Below are 23,186 nucleotides of genomic sequence, written 5' to 3'. Positions count from 1 at the left end.
TTAAGTTTCAAAATACATCAAATATAGTCTATGGATTCAAACGTGACAGGTTTAAACAGGAAGGAAAACCTATCTTGATGTAAACCTTAGTCTAACGTCCCATTTTCATTTCTAGAGTAGTATAACCAAAACCATTTGCACAATGCCGTAGTAAAAGATGCATGTCAGTGTTGAGCCTAAATTTGGGAATTCTTTCACTCAAGGCTGGTACTTTCTTGTAGTCTGTCTGTTCGTCAGAAATTCCTCAGCAGCATAAAGCCACACAAGTTTTGGGACTCTTAAGGAGTTATCCAAAATTATGTTCCATGAAAAAATGCCTGGCATGTAAGGGCAGATGATATGAAAAGATGTAGCTAAGAAGAGAAGCTCCCACATGCTTGGAGAAAATGAAAAGGCATTATTGGCAGGACTTTGCTCTGTCTAGGAGGAGAATTCAAGTTTGCATGACAATCAGTTTTCCAAGAGAGATTTAATGAAGAGATGCAGTAAATGAGAACAATTTCTCATTTGTGGGGTAGTCCCACATCTTACTAGAGCCAGAAGCAAATAAACCAAAAGAATCCAAGACATTTACATCAAGTTGTTTGTCAATAAACGACAAGAAGTGGCTCCCTACAGGGGTGAATTACTATTTCTTAACAGTTTGAGAGGGATGACAAGATGGGCTTGGAGGAGGACAAAGAGCTGTGTTCCTTTCCCACAAAAGAAAGATTCCCTGTGAGGTGGGTGGGGAAAAAATAAAACAGAAAATCCCTTCTGAATCTTGGGTACGCAGCTATTACTTTCAATAGAACTAGAAGTAGGATGTTAAATATCTAGAACTACTGCTTTCTTTTTTTTTTCCTGGAAGAAACTCATGAACTTCAGACAGAGGATGAGATTGGTGCTGCCCGACTCCTTCGGGATTAATGCACTGAAAATAGCCATAATAATCCTTGGCTTCCAAGCAACACGCTCGCACTAAGCTCACACTCGCATTAGCACCACGTATTCTGGCAAAGAAACCAAAGAACAACTCCCCGACTTTAAACAGTGTCTGCCAGGCCAAGCAAAGAGAAACCATCTAAAGAACAGACCAAGATCAAGAAACAAAAGCTGTTTAAAAACCCACTGAAGTCAAAGTATTAAGAGCTCTTCAGACAGCTGAATGACAATAATGCACTGTGATGGCTTTCCAGACAAAAGCCAAGGTAGTTTTTAGATTCTTTATAGGTATGAGACAGGGATAGGAAAACCTGTGTTTCATATAATTTTGACCTCGGACATGTTTAATTCATGTATCTTAAGGTGTTCTTCATACAATTTTTAAGTGAGCAATGAAACTGTTATTTGAGAAGGTATACATCTGACTGTACCCATGTACCCACACAAAGAGAAGACGTGACTTACCAAAGGTCACACAATGAAATCCATAGCAAAAAAATGAGAAATAATCTCAGATAAACTGGCACTAAATCTTCTGCTAAAAATCATTGCTTCTTTCCTCAGGGATGAATTTTACCCTACACTGCTATCAAAGATTAGATCAAAGTACAGACTCTGCAATGCTAAAAGACAAAAGCAATTTCCCGAAGAGCCACCAAGCTGATGCGTTTGTCAAGGTACGAACTGCACATTTTAATAAAAGTCTAAAGAATCCAGTGATTTCATATGACAAGAGTAAGCCTGTGTAGGAGATTACGACCGTGTTCTACATGAATGAAAACTCCACACGTGAACATACACATCTACTGACAGTATGCGCACTGGAATACTCCACAGACGACATGATGGGGGAATAAAAAAAAATGAACTACACAAAGCTTTTGGAGGGAAAAAAAAGGCACAAAAAGGGGGGGAAAATTACGACCCATGCAGAAAACTAGAGGCAAGTCACAGGATGACTAGGAAGTGAGTAGAGATGAGCAGTGTTTAGGGATGTCACAACATTATTTTCCATTTGCTGCTGCATGAAACCAATGCAGCTCTCTACAGGTCTATAAAGACACGATTTGGCAGGTTTTTGTTCTGACATGGAATACATTTTACTTCCTTAAACTATTACTCAGTTTCCAACATAAACTACGTGTAAGTAATCAACAGTTTAGCATCCTCAAGCAGTACACAGTTGCCCACTTCCTTGAACTTTCAGGGTCTGGGCTGGAATTATTCCCAACCTTTGTCAAATTATTCCCACCCTTTGTATCAGCTAATGAAAAGGAGGAAAAAGATTCTCCACTGGTTTAACTTCAAAAATCAACACGGATCTCTTCCACAGATATCTCAGTGTCCTAGAAGAGTCAGAACATTGACTTAAAGTTTTTATTCACAGGGTATGGACTATGGGATCCTACTTTCTCTCTCAGACATCAGAGACTCTGGACTTTGGAGCCCTCGAAAAACAATCTGTTGATTTTTCTTTCAATAGTTTTTTATTAAGAACTTCTTTCTTGGAGGAAAAAATATATATATAGTCCTTCCTCAGATAATAGGTATATTTAAGTCAGGAGAAAACACATCTACAGGAAGCCTGGTATCAGGCTATAAACTTTAAAAAAATCCAAGGAATTTAACGTTAAATTTGTATTGAGAAGGTTGGGGTTTTTTACTAAAACCGGTACACAGCTTTAGTCCAGTATACTGATTAAAGATCTGTATGCAGATTCGAACAAAATGTGAGGGCAACAGAGGAGGAAGAGATGTCAAAATTAGCCATCGATAACCTCTAAATCTTGCAGTAAGGACAATTTTAATTTCAATACTACAAATTTCCAAAATGTTCACAATCACACTGTGCAGGCAGCTGATAAAGTCATGGATGCAAGCTTCATCCTCCTTGTCCTGGGGATGCTCACTATGACAGATGTGAAATCTGAGCTGTATTTGCCTGTTTGAAAGTACTAATGTGCCACGTCCACAGCGTGGCCAGGTTGAAAGGCCGTGCCTACAGAATGCAACCAGTGCCTCCTGAAAGTGCTCAACAACTGTGTTTTGCATTGGAAACCATCTGTGAAACATACACTCAGGAACCTGGCAGGGAGAAAGCGTCTGGAAAAAACACACGTTTTTTTTCTTCCACTTGAATAGTGCATCCTCCCCAAGTGGTGAGCAAGCAGCTGCCGGTCACCTCTGCTCTCTGAAAGCTATCATCATCATCATCATCTCTTTTCTTGTTCCAAGCAAAGCCTCTGCAAATCATTTCCCACATTTGAACAAATTCCACAGTGTGAAAGGTAAATAATACTGTGACATCTCAGACAAGTTGGTTTAACAGGTAGCTTGTTACCTGGGAGAGTAAGAGCGTCTGAAAGTCTTGTGGGAAGGAGCAGTGGGGATGGAGTTAGGCTGAGAAAGGGGAGGGGGGTGCTTCGACAGCCCATCTGCACTCCAACCCCAGAACCGACTGCCGTGATCAGAGGAGAAACAAAAGAGAGAAAATAAAAAGAGAAAGGAGAGGGAGGGGAAAAAAAAAAAAAGAAACTATAATCTGAGTGGCTTAGTGCTGTCATGCTGCCTTGGAGAGAGAGAAAGAAATTAACAGAAACAAAATTAAACAAGAATACTCCATTGAGCCTCATAAGTAATTGTTTTGGCCTTTATTATTAATTTCCACTTTTATTCCTAACATAACAATACGGTTCACACAAGAAGAGTCCCTGCTTGTACTACCCAGTAAAATTTTCCAAATGGATATAGCCTCCATAAACAGCTCTTAAAAATGCTCTAAGTAAACAAACCCTGACCACGCATCTGCATTCAAATTCTAAGTAAGTATCTGAAAGCAAAAGGATTTCCCTGGAAGAAAGGAAAATTGGAGTTGTTTGGTTTTTCCCACCTCCTTCCCCCCATCAGACAGCCACAAGTAGCTTGTGAAGTTTGGCTCCTGGTGCCTCCATAAATGCCTGCAATCAAGCTCTATACGATAAGCGAACCTTTGCAAGGCTTAAGATCTGACCCTATTTCACCAGATTCAAACTGATCCCAAATACGCAACAAGTGAAAAATCAGTTTAGAGGGTAAACTTATCATGTAAACTGGGGACTTGGCCCAGGTCTCAGCAGACAAACCTGGAAAGACTGGATGAAACCAGCCTCTAAGTCAATCAAACTTCCACAAGCCCCTTCTGGTTACTGTTGAATCCTGCGCCTTTAGATGAAGGCACCCGTCCCTATGCCGATTTGTCTAACCTTTGCTTTTGTCTCTTTTGCACCCTTTATGGTACATGGATTTTCAACATCATCTTCTAAATGCTTGAGCTGGTGGAGTGTTCAGGACACCACTTTGCTTCTATTAAGTTTAAGCACTCTGTCTCGGAAAGTCACATTCAAGTGAAAGATATTGCAAGGTCAGAAGCAGCAAACTAGTCAAGAATTGTTCCAGTGCAAACAGCAGCAAAGCCAGCTGAAAACCCCTCTGAAGAGTGGTGTCAAGAAATTCAATTGTTCACCAGCAATCAAAACACAGTTATTACATGCAGCTATCACGGAAATACACCAGACACCCAGACCGCTTATCAGAGGTCTCGTAGCTCAGGTCACACCTACCTGCACACAGGCCACCAAACAATGCAGACTTGTCGTTATTGTGTAACGAGGGTGGCTTATTTTAATCCTTTTTCCATGCCTTGCCTTGCTCATCTTAATATTGAAACTGCCAAATTTTATTTTTAATGGTATTTTCTATTGTCAGTGAAAAAAGCACCTGAACTTAGAGAGCCAAATAAAATTGTTGATGCATTTCCTCTAGAGATCTTTCAAGGACTAAACTGTTTCATCTTTTGGTTTGAGGATTTTTTTTTTTAATAATTGGAACTATGTATAGCTTTCTGGGCTACTAGCGAAAGTGGAAACAGAGGGGCAAATCTGTTAATTTGATACTCCTTCATATATTCCTCAGAATTCTAGGTGAAAATTCACAACCTGACTGTAACATCCTAGATTACAGGAGTTCATTTGCCATACAGAATGTATTTCTATGCTGAAGGACTTCACAACTTAGGATTTTCCTTTTTGTCATACTACATAATTTACTAAATCTCAGAACATTTTCTCTGTCCAAACTTAAGCCAATATTCATCTGAGCATCGCCCAGAAAACATTCTTTCCTCTCAGTCGTAAGTCTGGGGGTTTTCCTTATTATTTTCAGTGCTCTCCCCCTGGTTTTCTGCTTCAGAAAACACCTCCTTCCTTCATAACTCCTCTCCCCCAAAACTAAAAATGTCAAGACAAAAAAAAAAAAGCAGGTACAAATGCAGAAGTAACTCACAGATGCAGTAGATATGTTCTAGTGATCATGAAGCAGAACTAGGTGGAGAAAATGAAAAGCAGAAGGAAGGACTCTGCCCAAGGCCCTGAAAGCACGTTACTCTTCTGAAGACACTGAGATCAAGGGATACTTAGGCAGATGTTACCATCTGGATAGGCAAATTGATGTTTGCATCAGCACAGTCCAGCTCAACCAAAACATTCAAAATCTATCCAGAGAGCTCAAACATATGAACACACAAATACATACATACAAAAAAATAATCAGTCATCTGGAACTCAGTTGTGATGGCAATAATACGGGAGGAGTAATATGATCTAAGGGCAATGGCAGACACACATACTATAGAAAGTCCCTATCAATGAAGCCTTGCTGATTAATATTGAGGATATTGTCCACGAAGCATTAGTAATATGGGAGAGCATTTTTATATTCCTACAGAACCTTTCTACACATATCCCAGCCCCAAAGCTGTCTCTAGACACGAATCCTCCAATATGTGCATTAAGCAAAAACTCAAAGGAAAGTATCATCTTCAGATCCAAAGCTGGCATTAAGAGCTGGAGATCCTTCAACTGACTGCACTCAGGCTGCCTGTTCAAGACACAGGCATGGAGAAGGTGAGCAGGGCCTGCACATGTTGCACCCCAGGAAGCAATAGGCACACGCAGCCTTGGAACAACCCTTTGGCAACAGGTTCCACATGAGTGTAAAGCCAAGCCTACTTTCAGAGCAAAGTGTGGAAATCTTTATCCTTCTACAGTGCTACCAGAATGACTCAGGGGTGCTCATTTTCCAAGTCTGTAGAGGAAAAGTGATATTTTACACCACTGATGAATAGGAAACAACAAGTATTTGTAATGGAAACGCGACACTGAAGCACCTATACCAACAACTGCAATACTGCAGTCTGCCCTCCTTCCCATAACCTGACATCTTCCAAAGCTGCTTTTTTCTGAACAGAAGACAAACATGTATACTCTTCAGAAACAGAGCTAAATTCTCCCTTGTTCTGTAAGTCCGGACCACGTTTGCACACAAGACATTTTCAAGAAGGATGCAATCCAGCAGAGCATCTGAAGCTACTGCCACTGATGTGCAGTACTTGCCACTGCCTTTTCTACAAAAGGCAAAAATCTGCAGCTACTGTTACTCCTCAGAGGTCACTCACCAAAAAAAGTAGAACTTCTCCCCTGAATATTCTAAAGGGCTTTTACACCAGCTTCCACCTTCACCTATCGCTGAAGAGTAACTTTCACACATCACTCGAATAACTAAATCCAGTAAGAAAGTAGGACCCACTTCTTGAAAAGACACCTAAATTTTTGGATCCATAGAAAACTGAAGGAATGATTGTTTTCTAAAGGAAATTCCTGTCCCGCTGCAGGCGTGGCAGTTTTGGTCTTGACAACTTAATGGCAGAATGCTCTGGAATTACACACCCTCTCTATTCCTTGAGAATATATGACATGGGAAACAACCTCCAGTTCCTAAATCCAAATTGCTTGAAAACAACAGCAAAGTATTAAGTGCAGGCTGAATGCTTTCATCAATATTCTGATACGTGCATCCTGACATCAAGAAGTGAGAATGCAAAGACAAACTGAAGAGCAGCGAGTCAAGTGGCCCAATGGCAAAACCCAAAAAGCATGGTAAAACATCATGAATTTTAAGTCAGTGCCACATGCAAGCGTGGCCAAAGCCACAACATAACCACAAGGAGATATATCTCAGTTTATGACTTCCCATGACAAAAATCTGCAGGGCAACAATGCTCAAACTAGTCAAAAGGGAAGCAACATAGTTGGAACCATTCGCCTGAAACTCTACCACTAAATTTCCTAATGAAACCTTTGTTGAAAAAACTAGCAATAGGCTTATAACCTCTCGGACTACTGCCGGAATACAGCAGATTTGGGGGGTCACAAAGATATATTCAGGTATCCAAAATTTTCTCAAAAAACATCACGTGGTCCTCATGTGCTGCTGGAATAGTATAATTACTCATGCAAGGGTAAAAGCCTGTGGTTTTGCTTACACATGGGAACTCACATGTCTAAGCATCGGTCCAGACAGGGTTTAGCAAGTCACAGCAGGGCCGATCAACAGATTTCAGTGTAAGTTATTACACTGGGCTAAAAACTGCCATCCTCATCCAACAAGTTTCCTTCTGTCTCTTCCACTACAAAGGGAAGTAACCTCCCATGGAGGGACAAGAGCAGCAGCTTCTAAGCTTTCTCAGCACAAATCAAAGCTTGTCCCGGGAACAACCTAAGACTTTCCTCCAATATTTCTATGGTCCCAGAGTATACCATTTAAACTTCTACCTCCTCTGGTCTAAGTTTTTTATGGCGAAAAAGACATACATTCCCAATATCCATGTTTGCTCATTAAAAGTTTTTTGGAGTGGACCAATATATTCTAGGGTAGCATCTGCATATTCAGCACAACACCTGGCTGCAAAAGACCTGCTGCCCAAAGCATCAGGCCACTATTCTGCTGGTGAGCAGCCAGTCAGTGATGTGAGAGGTATTCAGCACTGAAACACAGCCACCACCTCTGCTGCTTCTGCAGAAAGCACAAGAGGGGAACAAGAGATTCAGTACTACTCTCAGCAGCACAAGCACTGTACTACAGTCAGATGAATTACAGATCACAAGAGCACACCTGAAAAATAGACACAACCTGAAACCCTTGACCTGAAAGTCATCATATACTCTGTGATACTCTCAACAAGACCTCATTTCTAATGCTGCCATTTAATATTACCTTTCTTGAACCCACAAATGTGATTCTGGAGAAGGCCTAGTTATGAAAGAAAATTAACATTATAAGACAAGACATTAAGATTACACAGATAACACGAGGACTGGAACACTGGAGTCAAATCACAAACAACTGTATTACTGTGTTTAAACCTTGTTTCTTTAGAGCAATCTGCTGTAAACTTCTGATCTTTTTGCTTTCAGAGTGAGTCATATTCTGCAAATGCACACTCAGTGTTGAAATCCGTTAATATTTTGCAAGTGGTTTAATTAGCCTGCCACATTACCTTGGAGACAGTCCACCATGGGAACAGTTGGTAGGTGAAGTTAAAGGGCTGGTTCTGCTGCTGGAGTGCCGGGAAGGAGTCCGACCAAGAGTATTGCTGGGGGAACCCTGGCACAGAAGCAGGAAGACAGGGATTAGCAACGTGCTGCAATGCACAGGCACAACACAACACAACAGGTCCCAATATTGCCTTCGTTTGCACTGACAAGCTTTGTGCAGATTTGGGTCTGGCTCTTGACCTAAAACCCTGCAGTCATGGTTCATGTAGCCATCAGTATGTTGTTGAAGGTACTGCTCTGAGGATAAAGAGAGCACATATGCACTTTTCTACAATCCACGGTACCTGCATTTCAGCTGTGAAACACATACGGCCTGCAAATATTGCCAGAAAAATGGTTTATCAATCTACCAGGCTACCCAGCTTCTCAGATACAATTTGCCAGGCTCCAACGGACACTGGCAATTAGCCCAACAATTTAGCAATTTAATTATGCAGCTATTTTCTGCATTGTCTAAAGCATTCTGATTGTACTTGTCACAGGTGTAAGCAAGCAATCTAACTTATCATTTTTCCACTGTCCTGGGCAATCATTTATGCCACAGCAAAGAGAGAAGAAATTGCTCCCAGTTCTGACTCTCTTCACACCAAGTCACAGGTTATAGAGAATCCAGGCCATTTGCCTGGAAGCCTAATGCTGTAGTTCTAGTTTAAACAAAGGTCTACTTGTCCCTATGGAAGTGAAAAAAATAGGAGGGTTCAAATTCCAGCAAGTTTCAGAAGATTTTCACATAAAAAATGGCAAAAAAATAACCTAATTCTTGCTCTTCCGGGGAGAAAAGGTTAGAAACACACTTAAATCCTCTACTAACCTATTACTTCAGAGAAATTAAAATGTGTAAGAGCTTTATGTATAAACCAAAACGTGAGGTAATAGGTAGACTGAGGAGACCTTGTAGCTCAAAGATCCTTAAAGCTTCTTAGCAGACAATATATGTGTTATTAAACTGATTTCAACAGTAGTGACAAACCCAGAAAATCTGCGGTATCAGGATCTTTGTCTTGGCCAAAAGGTCGTTACTGGCAGGATTTTCAGAAGCACCACAAACTTGAAAGCACAAACCCCACCAACTTTCATGTGCTTCTCCTTTTTTAAAAATCTGTATTGGTTATGACTATATTACCTTTAAAAATAACCGAGTTTTTTGTTTTAATGGTCCCTATAAAAGCAAACAGAAGCCTGTGTTGCCATACCGCTTCAAGACAACAGTTACGAGTATTTCATGCTACTGAACACCTGCAACAGCCTATCAATGAGCTGCTGTCTACAAGGAAAAGGCCTCTCACCACACTGGTGTTACTGGAGTTCTTGAGGTGGTTGTGCAGGAGCTTGGTAGCACCATCCTGGAATGTTTTTGGCAAGGCACCAAGTAACATGGTAAACTCAGGAGTGTTCAATTCAAAGAGAGAAATCAGGACTATTTGTGCTGCCTGAAAAGAAGAAAGACAAGACATCGGGTTTTATTCTTTGAAAAGAGAATCATTGGTAACGATCTTTACAGTAAATGATGTGTGTTTCATTCAGAAAGAAGGCTCCCATGCTAGACATGTTCCTTATGATGCCTCACAAGCAATTGCTAACTGATAGAGTTAACTTTTTGTTCTTAGAAGCTTACAATATACTTCTGCATTTATATCATTAACTCTTCAGATGTTGTGTACAGCTATTCACAGCAAGTGAAAAATCTTACCGTCATCCTACCAGTACGTATTTCAGCAGAACAAGTTACTGCAAAAGTTTACAGGAAACAAATAAAATGAGGGCTCAGATACATATGAAGAAGCTAGGACTGCAATTTGTCACTCCTATGCTTTCTCTTTTAAGTGAGAATGGGACTAGGTCCCTTCCTTCTCAACCCCTCCTTTTCCTAAGGGTCTGATAAGTTTATTCCATCAGACAGACAATCCCTGCTTCTGTTTTCTCACCTCTCCTTGCAAGTCTCACCACTGAGGCTGTTTCAGCAACAGAAGATGCCATCTCAAGTGGAAGATCTACTGGGATAGTGAGAACCACCTTTCGCTCACCCATGGACAGGCTAAATCCCTCCAGATTCCCTAAATTTGGTAAGTAAAACCATGGTAGCACTGAAACAATTGAGAATTTGACCATTCATTTCACTGGGCAGAGTCTGCCCTATCTGCCTGCAAATACAGCTGCCAGAACAGGACCTCCACTAAATCCATTAGCAAACATACAGCTCTGCCTATCCTGAACTAAGACAATAGAATCAAATGGGAATGGAAGCAGAATAAATCACAGAGTGCAGATCTGCATGAGTAATTAACATCACATGTTCCTAACTAGACTTACCCAGCAGCATTTAACCCATGTAGGCTGCACCAATTCTGTTTTTCTCCCCTCTGTCTTTGCCTTGAAAATATACAAAATACTAAAAACTACTAAAAGAAGAATAAAAAGCAAGGAATGATGAAGGACTTCTGATGGACTGCAGCACCACCTTCTCCAGTGGGGGTGTAGCCATTGACACATCAGCCTCCAGAATACACACCTGGATAGAAAGCGGTAGCTTAGGCTCAAAGAAGCAAAACTAACACATGCTGTTACTTTGGAACAGCAGACATACGGGCTCAGGAAGAGCAGACTTGTGTCTGACCCTTTTGGGAACTTTCTAAAACTTCCTAAAAATGAAAAAGGACTTTAAAGAGCGTAAAAATATAATTCACTGCTGTGGCGATAACTGTACAGTCATTGTTCTCATCTATCAAAAGAAGGAGTTTTTAGTAAGTAATGTGTTTTTAAAGTTGCCATAATTAAGTGTATCTGCAGTTCCCTGTGAAGCGGTATCCTTCAGCAGATGATGAACTTGGGAACGCAAAACCCCAAAAGGGAATCAAAGTACCTCATGGTTAAAGTGTGCAAATTGCAATTCAGGCTATACTGCTCCTTCTGCTATCAGCCCTGATTTGCAGTAACACAGCTTTGAATATAAAACCACTTCCCACCCGTGAAAGTTTGGTAAGTAAAACCCTTTTCACATGGCCAGCTACTGAAGGCACACAACACTCAACAGGATCCCAAGGACTGCAGCAAACAGGTCTTCATACTCTTCATTCCAGATGGATCATGCTGCTTCCTGCCAAAATTCTTGACTTGAACAGCAACACAGTATGTCATTATTCACTTCACACTAAAGATCTAAAGGATAAAGTAAGTGGGGAAATAATTTTCCCAGGGGCTTAACTCCATACTCTACCCTCCTCTGACCTGAAGTTTTGGGCAACTCTGCCATGAAGCCTGCCTGGTATCCAACAAGGATGTGTATTTCTGTCCATTTTGATCCAAGAACATTTAAGTTTTCAGCAGCATTGTACTTTCTGTAATAAAAATATTACTGCAAACAAGAGACCTCAGAACAACAATCAGCATGTTGAACTGAATGTGAGATGACAAGTCATGCCAAAGTACATTCCCATTTGTGAATGGCATGCATATCTTGCATAGTTAGGAAGTGGACATGCAGATCTTCTGAGTCAGATCAAGCAGAACTCATATTCACCGAGATTAAAAAAAAAAGGAAAATTGATCGACAAGGTTCCCAGGTTGAGAGATTGTTCAGAGACTGGAATATCTGGAGATATCAACTGGTAAGTCAGGAACTGCACAAGGTACAGTGAGGTGGAAAAGGATTTCAGATACCTTTGTCTCACGTATCTCCATGGAAGGTCATCCTTGGAGATCTCCTAATTAAATACAGCAAAACAGGCGCAAGAGCACACGCACTCTGATGTGACATTCTGGAAGTACCTTTCTTGTGTGCCAGAGAGGTCTAAGATGCATCTCTAAGAGCTGAGCAAAATCTTCACCAAAGCTCCACCAGGGACTTTATGATCCTGTGGCTTCACTTTGAAGCAAAAGATATCTAACCAGTACAGTTTCACCCTAACATGCAAACACCAAGAGCACAGACACTGTGCTACAGGAATAGCTGTGCAAAGTTTCAGCTCCCAGAAACCACTTCAATTTTGTTCCACTTTTTTGTTTTGGCTTTAACGAAAACAGGACTGTGTCCACCCTCCCTGTTTGCACAAAATACAGCTTGTCTTTAGGAGTGTCTGACAGTATTCTGTGTACCCAGTGCTCTTCAGTAGCCTTGCTATTGCCTGCAAAGAGGTCACTGGCCCTTGAATGAGGTGCTGAACAGTCTCTCACAATGCCCACAGTCTTATGGGGCCTGAAAGAAAGCCAAGTACCACTAAAGCCTGGGAGTGGTGCTCCAGTAAACTCTCAAAAGCAACACTGGAGTTGCATGGGTTAAGCTTGGCTGTGTTCTTTTTAGCTAGTCTTCAGCCATCCAGCTGCACTTCTAGGTTTATTTCAGGCAAAAGCCATTATGTGAAAGTTCAGCCATGATTTCCTACTTAAGATTTAACAAAGGTTTCTGCTACCATAAAGTCAAGAACACTGTTACCACTGACCTCAAAATGAGGAACATCCATGTTAGATTGAAATCACATTTAAAACATGCTCCATGTTTCACTTGCAATACTTGCCAGTTCTAATACAGTTAATTTTTATTTGCGTAGTGATGAGCATCAGGAGCAGCATTTCTATACCTGTCACAATAATTAGATCTGGACATGCTTGATAACCCTCTAAGTTTCATTTATCTAGTCAAAGGACATCTTTTACAGACAATGCTTCTAAGTTTTAAATCTGTGGATTTTCAGCTTATGACAAACCAGAGGACATTTTCACAATCTCAGAATCATTGGTCATTTCTTGATATCTTAGCCCTTGTTTCATTAGATTACTCAAGGAGTTGATATAATTTAAAACAAGCAACAAAAAACTTATTTCTGTACACAATGTACAAACATTCTCCATGCAACACTTATGCCTGATGATAAATAGTTTGAAGAAAGAGTAATATATGAATTTTCCCCTGCCTTTGTGTCCCTGCACCGTTAGTGTGGAACACTAATCCATCTCCTTTGAGTGACATATAACGTAGACCCTACAGATTATCTAATCTTGATGAAGCAGTTCTCTACTGGCTCGAGCTGGAGAAACTCCAGTGACTTCAGAGCCTGACTATGCTAGTGAGGAGGCCTGGCTCCACATCAGGTTCTTGAACCATGTGCGAAGGTTCACTTATGTAACAATTATTTTCCTTAGAACAATGCAGTGAGGGATCAGGTTCCACAAGCCGGTAGCAGCTCCCAAAGTTCCACACTTCAGTCAATGCAATTCGTGCCGTCCAACAGAGTCAGCTGCTAAAGGGACACAAATGCTTTAACAACATTTGGGTTTTGTTTTCGCCTAGACAGTAGGTGTTGGCCAGATTTATCAAAACTGGTAACCTGTGCAACTTGGCTGAATTATAATAAAGTCTCTTGGAAATGGTTTGGGTTCATTAAGCAAGAAGATCAAGGAAAACTGGAAAAATCTGTTTATTTTAGAAAGGAAGTATGGCCAGTGACCTAAGCTTAATACAAGCGCCTTATGATTGCTGCTGTTGCTGGTCCAATAGACTAAGCAGAAGCAGCAGCTACCTATATGAAAGCAGCTTTCAAGTAACTCAAACTTCTGTTGGTGATAGGCTCACAACACTGACAGCCCTGTAAAAGGAGAGGACCTCATACCCTGATTGCTTATGAAGGACTGCAACAAGAGAGTTAACAGAAAAGCACGCCAAAGCCAAACATTACTTCACAGACAGACACTGTCAGGATCCCAGACAAGGTCTCTTTACACAGTTGAATTGAGACTGCAAACACGATTAGTGTGATTAGTTAGTGCACACAGCTTTTAGTCTACCTGTTTACATTTATCTTCCAAGTTTCCTTCACCAGGCCCTGAGGAAGCTGCAGTCGTCCTAGCTGGCAAATCCTCACCCACCCAACTATGCATGGTCTGGGTTTGGCAAAGAGGAAAGTTGGTATTATTTAGAGAAAGCACAGATTTCAACAAAACCATCTAAACAGTACATACGCTATCCTTTTTTGCAGAAGAGTTTTAATCAGTTGCTTGCTTAACTTCAAGTAACAAAACCCACTGGTATTTGATTTAACCAGAAGAGCATTCCTTTCAGCAGAGCACAGCGCTGACTCAAAATTAAACTCCACCACAACTCTCAAGCTTACAGATGGTTCCTTAGTTCACCTACAAGGCTTTGCCTTGGCAACCTCCTGATGACCTCCATAACCACCTGAAAACATTTACTGAGGTGCAGTGCCTAGGCAGTGTTGCATTGAGATGGCACTTGCAACTGGCTAGCCAGGAGCAGGGGAACAGATGCTGCATCTGCCCACACCTATCCTCACAGACATCTCTAAGTTCAGAGGAAGAAGCCATTAAGAACTTTCACACTCCTGACTCCAGTCCGGGCATCAGTCTGATAGACCAGCGCGGTCCACAAATGCTTTTTATCATGCGATCGGTCTGGGGAAGATCCACACTAACATCTATACACTTTTGACAAATATACCCGTACTCTGTACGCATCATTTGTTCCACCGCTCAGCCTATGGCAAATGCGGCTTTAATAACTTAAGGCACACTGGAACAGGGATGCTCTCTTCTCACGTCATTTTACACTGAACTGCAGATCAAACACAGATCTACTGCAATCAAGAGGCAGCAATAACATCAGGCAGCTTGTATTAGTGCACGCTGGCACGGAACAATGCTTCAACTCTCTGCTGAGTGCAGCTTATTTATAAGTGAGTTAATTCACATCTACTGAGAGCATTTGCGGGCTCTAAGCAAGTGCTATTTAAGCATACTTTCCTGCAGTCAGTTAAGTGTTAGCTGGCACTAAGCTAACAAACTATATCCCAAACCAAACCTCCTGCTTGTTCCTTATTCAGGCCTAGAATCACGAGTGTGGACATCCATATTACTGATAATACAAAGCGCAATGGCTTCATCAGTTCATATATAATGCAAGCACATTTGCTTGAGCACAAGTTTTTAAACATACAGTTTTCCCCAAGGACTTCTATAAGAATATGCTGTTTACATCCACATCCTGAAAAGGAAGAATTTGTTTTAACAGATTTAAATACAGAATTCACATACAGATTAAATCCACATTGCTATTGTGTTCTATACAGCACACGATACATCATGAAAGGCTTTCACAAGGCATGGATGGTTGTATTACACATGTCAAAGGCGTCTCAAACAAGTGCCAGCAAAAACTATGCAGCACTGAATCATCACATATTCAGGTTACTGTTCTAAAATGGATTACAACTCCTTACACGTGCTGTTTTGTGACCTGGACACAGCAAAGACCAGGTTCGTTATTTCTGGAGAGCCAGAGGTTACCCCAGAAGTCAAGCTGATGATGGCTACTCTGAGTCACTCTGCTCCTCACAGAACGGCGTTTGTTGCAAAAACAGGTTTCAGGACTAGAAACATAGATTACATTTAATTAACAACTGAGAAACTTTTGCTCTAAATCTGGCATGAAGTAAGTCTAAATTCTGAGGGAGACATTCCCACACATAAGCTACAAAAAAAAAAAAAGAGCTACTGAAGTAAGGTGGTCTGTAATGAAAACACGCACATTAATTTGCAGTTTCGAAATGCTAGAATAAGCATGGCAGACTTACCCATCACAATGCAGCGAGAACAGCCTTGGGTCTATTTATTGGGTGGCTCTACAATGCGTCATGTAAATATCACCTCTAATCTCGATTTTCAAAATAGATACCTCACCTGTACCCATGTAGGTGTGTGCACACAATGGCACATGCACACAAACATATTGTGCACAAACACATAATATAAGCACAAGGATACACATTCTGTGAAGCAATTCCTTCTTATCCTGTATCACTCTGCACTAGCTCTTACTGTTTCAAGCAAACTGAGAAAATGTGTTTGAATTACAAACTGCTTTCAACTGAAAGGATACTAGAAGGCTTTATAAAGTGAAGAGTTTAGCTTTAAGGAAATCAACCCCAGCACCATGCAACCTACAAGCACGTGATGGTTTTCTAGCCACTAAGGTTGGGAAAAGCCATTTTCCTTACACTGCGTACACTCAAAACATTTGGGCTCTCATAGCTCTCCAGCATCAAATTCAAAACAAACAGAAAATGGTGGTGACTATTTTGGAAACACAGCTAGGACACGGAGATCCCTTTTGGTTCTAATATCATTAAATCAGGTAAACACTGAAGTCCACCAGGTGCCATTTTTTACGTATTACACTTTGTTGTAACACTCATTATGTTTAAATGCCAGAAAGGAGTTCCTCTGTGAATGTAAGTCAAGTTGAACATCCTCAGGAATCTTCTTTGGCTGTAAGACTGACCTAAGCAGTATGGACGTTGTCATATTTAATTTCCCATGAGCCTGAAATGAAATCCTAAGGCCTGGTTCTCTACTAACTTGTCTCTTCACCAAGTCCACGAGACACAAATCTGGTAGAGCAATATTGCAAGAGTGCTAGAGAAACCTCTGACCCAAAAAGGCAAGGGCCTGACACTGGAGAATATTAAACCAATGTGCCATTCAAAAGCATTTCTGCAAACATCCTCTTTGCTATTGCTACTGTAAGAAGCCACGGCCAACAGTGTTTATTGCTCAACACCAGTAAAGACAAACGATCCCATCTCAGCCCAGAATGAGTCTTTGAGAGTGCTTTTTATTGAAGCTTCTGTCCTAGAGTTGCTTAAACCAGCCTGATGCTAGATGAAAAATTAAAGATCCAGGAGAGATTTTCAAGGTCTCATGGCACCACATTGCAAAGAAGCTCAGTTTCATTTTCTTAGTAGTGTCTGTCTGTTGACTGATCCTCTCACAGTCATCATAGCAATATTTTATCTGAACTTGCTCTAGATTTTATTGATAGATACTATTTCCTTATCAAAGTGGCAACATCAGTATTTCTCAAGAAATGACATCTCCAACTATGACTTAAAGAGTAACTACATCTTCACTGGCTGTTTGAGCACATGAAGGATTTGTTGACCTGCAGTCTTCTCTCTGGAGTTTTCCTCATCTTCCAGTATAATTCAGAAACAGTTTATCAATCAATCAATCTGGAAAAAAAATCTGATCCTAAACTTGTTTTCTTTGGACACCTCTAGAGTTCACCTGCAAACCAGTGGTGCCCAATCAAGGAGTACCCTACCCCCACATAGTCTGAGGGGCACTTCATGCGAATCACAGTAACACAACTGCTCTCTTGGACCTTTTGACTTATTGCAATGGTTCTAGTTTCTCACAAAGTCCCATCCACCACCTGTATTCAAGGGCAGCTGGGCCAAACTCAGTTACGAGTGAGACAGTTGAGAAAGTTTCCCCAGTTAGGTAAGCAGAAGGCAAAATATGAGGTACACGTCATGAGGCTGCCCATAACGTGTAAAAATGCTTTCAGGCTTGTAAAATAAAACTACTATAGGAATGTTTCATCAACAGATAAACCAGTCAGGCTATCTGGCACAAAGGAAAATAGTCTTCTTTCCTCAGATTAGTACTCTAAATCACTATCAGGCACCACAGATCTTATTATTTATTGTTATGACCAGAGCTTGGCTGATTAACAGGATGGCAGGCAAGTCACTGGCCCCTCACCCCAGAAGACCTTGGTCCCCTTCAGTCTGCACAAGCTCCTCCTAAACCCTAAAATCGTGTGTGCCCTCACAGATGACTCCACTCCCTGAAATGCTGAGCACTGGTGTTTACTGAGTTTCCATTCACCCAAGCCTTGGACAGAAGGCTTCTTTAAGGCTTTGGCCAGAGCCAAATCAGAAGCCTCGTTCTAATTCCCATTCTTGACTGATTGCTCTTCTCCAAGATCAAAGTATTTTCCCACACGGAGCCCAAACCTGTCATCCAAATCCAGTAAGCACTTTACGTACGTAAGGATTGCACAATAACTGTGCTGCCAATATTAGTGATAATATGGTAAAGTTACTGACTTCGTGCCCTCAGACCAGTCATCACAGTATTGGCATTGCCATAGCATTACTCTTCTGTGTGGTAATTGACTGGCTTCTGTAAAGTGATTTCAATCAACTCTTAAACATTTTCCAGAGAAAAAGCAGAATTAATACCCTGTTAAAGAGAAGAAGAAATCAAGGCAGAGAAAAGTCAAGCACATCACACAAGGGTAGATGCTACTGCAATCAAAATTAGGGCTCGGTTATCTGAAATCCTGATCTGCGTGCTGTCCGTTGATATGTTCTGCGTGAAGAAAGAGCAGCGAGCTGGCTATTCGCACAGCAATTACCAAGAGGTGCTCTTCTCCTTGCACTGGAGCCGCATCCCATCGAGATGTCCACAGTGTGACCTGTTCCTACCCAATAGCTTTTGTTCAGCACAGAGGATAAATGTCTTTCACCTTTCTTCCAGCACTGCTTGCAGGAAGTAAATCTTAACTTGAATGCAGGGTAAACACCCATAAGCATTAACAGTCTTTAAAACAAGACAAATATTTACCCGTAACACACTGCAGATCACCTTATTTTAAAAATAAAGCTCGACAATGATTTTGTACGTAGTTGGTGACCAATATCAGCAGCTTAAATGGTTTCTGCCCTGAGAGGAAATCACACCATTTTGTCAATGACTCTCTGTATCATCAGTCATATGTTCCCCAAAGTACCTAATGTTTTTCTTGTGGAAACAGAGCTTATGTTTAGCTATAGATATCGTTCCATATGAGAACATAAACTGTTTTATGCACAACAGCATTTCTTTTGACTAAGTTTCTTTCTCATTTCACTAGGTACAAAGAACAACCTGTAGTTCAAGTCAGGTGTTAGACAGGTTAAGTGTGCTCAAGTAGTCATCATAAGCATATGCAAAGTCTATTATTACAGTATCATTCAGCTGTATCAGAAAAAGGTTTGGAGACTAAATGTCACTTTTTGTTTTATTTTTTCCCCCAGTGTCTTAACACTACAGAGCTGGGACCTCCCTGACCTGCAACTGTCTGCATGGAATGGACTGCTCTGGCCAAGTCTCTGCAATGCCAAAAATAAAGCGTGCTCTTGTCAGCTTGCATGAGCTGAGTTGATTGCACTGGTGGTCTCCAGTCCAGATTCTATTGAAAAATTACCTTATTTTACACTTTTCACAGGCCTTTTGTAGTAGTTTGACCATTTCAAGATTGAACTGGTTCTTCACCCCCTCCCCGTAACCTCAACTGCCATGTCCAGTTTTAAGTTGTGACAACACTTGCAGTTGCTTTGCACTTAAAAACCTTCAGATCTTGAAGGTCTCCATAATCCCTTTCCACAAGGGCAGAATCTTCTGATGCTCAAACGACTCATCTTGATATATATAAAAAAAAAGGTACTGCATTTCCAAGTTATAGTCTCGAAAAAAAGAGAACAATTTTTTATTTGTGTTCTTCAGAACATTTCCTCTGTCTGAGTTGGCCAGCAATAATCCAGTTTGTTACTGCATAATGAATTTATTAGTCTGTTAACTATGGTCCTGACAGAGATAATGGCCAATGATTGCTTATAAACCCTTTGTTGCAGTGTTTCTTCTACAGCCTGTGGTTTGTACTATGTTCTTAAAATCACAGTACAGCAACGGTATGATAAAATAAAGATCACCTGGGCATTCATTTTTAGTAGCCTAAGATAGCTTAACTGTGTAATAATTTATTTCAAAGCTACAGGCATCAGAGGTAAATCCCAGTCACACACAGGTTTCATAAAAGGAATTTAGATTCCATAATCTCTTGTTAGCCCCAAGACTGTCATCAGCCCAGGTACCCCTCAAGTGGACTTTGCTGGAAGTTTTGCCAGAGTGAATCACATAGGAGAACAGACACCACACTGTGAACACCCGCTCCGTACATCCCACAGCAAACAGGCAAGTTTCTTCAGCTGCTGCAGATACTCTTCGTTGAATTTTGCATGCAGCAATGATGACCCCTAACGGTGGAATATTCCTCCTTCTGAAGAATATGCAGAAATTTTGCTTTTTGATGTATACTTGTACTTAAATTACAACTCCCTCTCACAGACCACCAGCAGAGTGAACTGTTCGAGGTTTACTTGAACTGTAACAGAGAAGCAGCTTCTTTGCCTGCTTAATTCTTTCTGACTTTGTGCGTGGAAGCATCAAAATGGAAATGCATATTCCAGATCTAAGTCCAGGATCTAAAGTCACCCTTTTCCTGAGGCAGACTATCTCGCAGAAGCAAATGACAGTCACACTGGTGTGAATAATCACTGCAAAAAGTCTTCAGCAAAGCGGATGAAGCACTTTTCTTTAGATCTTGTCAGCTGTATGCCAGAAAGCAAACAGCACGCACCCAAAAAAGGTTCTATCAGATAATGCTGCAGATGCAGTTGATTCTCAGTGATTTTTTCATCTAAATCATATAATCACTAATAACAGAAAAAATTTTCTTATTTAAAATAATAATATATTCTAGTACTAATTCAACCTTATAAGTGCATGTAGAATGCAAAAATCTCAGACAATTTTTACATTCTGAAAATCTTAAAATTTTGTGGGTATTTTTTTAATCCAATAACATCTGAAAGCCTTTAACTCCTGTTGGAACCCATTTCTACATCTGGGCTGGGAAGAGAAGGTAATTTTAAACTGTGTTACGGATGCCAGGTACATAAAACCAAGTCTCACTTTTCTCTTGGGAGAGATGAGTATCACGATCTGCCCCATTTTAGCTTGCTTGACACTTGCAGCTAAAGCAAGACAAAGAACAAGGTAACTGTATTACCCAGGCCTGACCTAAATGTGTCACTTTTTTCCAGACTAAGATAAGCACGCAGCTCTTAAAAGAAAAGAGTTGAGAGTCCCTGGCAGCTTACTGATTTGTTTACTTTCTCTTAACAATATTATAATAGAAGTCGGGCTAGATTTTTAGTCTACAGAGACTTCACCTAAATAAACAAAAAACCTAGAGATATTTCCAAACTGATCAAGAAAAAGCACATTTTCAAACTGTCACCTCTTTTTGCATGGTAAGAGTAAAGTCACATGGATAAGTACCCACTAGAAAAAAAAAAAATATATGAAAACATGCTTCAGCAATGTGTCTTTACTGAACTGACAGTTTGGTTCAGACAGTAAGGTATGTAAAATCCACTTTTTAAAATCCTGAAATTTTCATTATCTTTATGACCATTTTTTGGAGGGTTGGGGCAAGGGATGGTTCTGGTTTTGGGGGTTGTTTTTTGGGCATTTTTTTTTTGTTTTCTAAAAGAACAATAATTACTGCACATAATTCATCATCCTGGCTTACCTTTCTCACATCTGAGCTCTTTGGTTCTGTTGTCCAAGTTATAATTCTAGATACAGCAAGTCTTGTCTCACTGGAGTTCACAAAGTCTGTTGGATCCATCTGTCTTGCCAAAGATTCAATATACTTCAAGATAGCAACTTTCACCTGAGAAGTGAAATGGGATTTTATCAAGCTCATGAGCTGGCAAAAATGAATTTATCCAATAATAAACAGATACCACTACAGATTGACAAGACTTACGTCACATGAGGAGGAGAAAAAAAAAAAAAAAAAAAAATCTTTGTGACACATCTCCATGTCATGTTTCAAAAATTAAGAGCAACTTTCTAACCAGGATAAATTTTGTGTAGTAAGAGTCTGGAATGGTGTATCAGAACTGGCTTGAAGTACATACGTCTCCTTGTGTGTTTGCATAAGCAAATCAGTACTCCACTGCACTGTTTCCACCAGTGGTTTTTGTTCCAGATAAAAACAAACTATAGCTTTTGGTCTCAAACCAAATGCCTGATGCTAGAGCCTCAAAAAATCCAAAATTTGGCAGACTGAAGAAAGAACACTTGAGTCAGTTGGTGTCCTACATATTCCTTTGTGACTTCCAGAGTTTACAATGTTCCTATACCCTTGAAACAGCAACCTCCTGATAAACAGTCTGCACCACGGTATCCCTTTGGGAGGATACTGTAACAGAAAGCTCTGACGTTTATTTCTCCAACCCCTATGTGCTATGGTCGACCGGTGCAACAAGCACTTGTTCAGGTTTGCCTAGGGTCCCAACTTCCCAGCTGTTCAGACAAGGCCTGGTCTCTTCCGTCCTGCACACCTGGTTTTCTTCCCCCCCCAGACCAGGGTGAACAAGAATTTTCCATGTTTAAACTTTATTATGTTCCAGTCTGCTTAAAGGCCAACTCTAACTGACTTGCGATGAGTTAAGGCCCTATCTTAAAGATACCTAGATTTATTAAAATGATGAATGATAATCAACATTGACAGTATCACGGCGGTACTTACAGTTAGTTATCTTATCATGAGTTCTATCCTTCACGGTATGCCTGACATGGCAAGCTAAGACAATCATGCTGATGCTTTATGAAAAGGCTTTTGATACTGACCTTCAGGTTTGGTGTTTGAGTCTGATCTACAATAAACCTCATCAAAATGTTAAATTGTTGATCAAACGGAAAAGAATCCCTGTCCAAAGAAAACAAAGGCAAAAATGTAATGCAATCTCAATTTTCAGGACTAAATTAACTCGATACATTAAAGCTTAGACAACAGATTTCAACACCTATCATGCTTTTCTCCTTCTCAACTCTACCATCAACCAGGGAAACTCCTAGTGTAAGGATTAGCTGATTGATGTATAATACTGGAGGAAAATGCTAAGTTGATACCTTTATTCACTGTTAGTCTACCTGCTCTCTGTACACTTACCCAGCTTTTGGCACACCTGTCCATTTCTTCACTTCAGGCTGTGCTTTGCTCCCTTACAGAAGCAGTCTGGTTTATCTTGTCCTCAGAGTTCACATTTGGTTTTGATTTCTCTCTTCCTTTTCCCCCCACTATTTTTAACCTGGATTACTACTACTATTTTTAGTTATCCTATTTCCAGGATAAGCTGAACT

General features: G+C 40.6%; 1 protein-coding gene across 1 annotated transcript in view; it reads right to left on the bottom strand.

Moving 5' to 3' along the window:
- Positions 1-23,186, bottom strand: part of CLASP1 (cytoplasmic linker associated protein 1) — a gene marked incomplete at its 5' end in the record, with an annotated part of 70,016 nt that overhangs the window by 20,306 nt on the left and 26,524 nt on the right. The window contains 5 exons of the mRNA XM_010138297.1: positions 3,266-3,382; positions 8,297-8,403; positions 9,641-9,784; positions 21,565-21,708; positions 22,674-22,752. Coding sequence (XP_010136599.1) covers positions 3,266-3,382; positions 8,297-8,403; positions 9,641-9,784; positions 21,565-21,708; positions 22,674-22,752 — 591 coding nt within the window. The remainder of the gene's footprint in view (positions 1-3,265; positions 3,383-8,296; positions 8,404-9,640; positions 9,785-21,564; positions 21,709-22,673; positions 22,753-23,186) is intronic.

Source organism: Buceros rhinoceros, unplaced genomic scaffold (genome assembly GCF_000710305.1).
Source record: "Buceros rhinoceros silvestris isolate BGI_N320 unplaced genomic scaffold, ASM71030v1 scaffold286, whole genome shotgun sequence".
In the NCBI taxonomy this organism is placed as follows: domain Eukaryota; kingdom Metazoa; phylum Chordata; class Aves; order Bucerotiformes; family Bucerotidae; genus Buceros; species Buceros rhinoceros.
The sequence above is the reverse complement of the archived record's forward strand: the minus strand, read 5'-3'. Positions and strand labels throughout refer to the sequence as shown.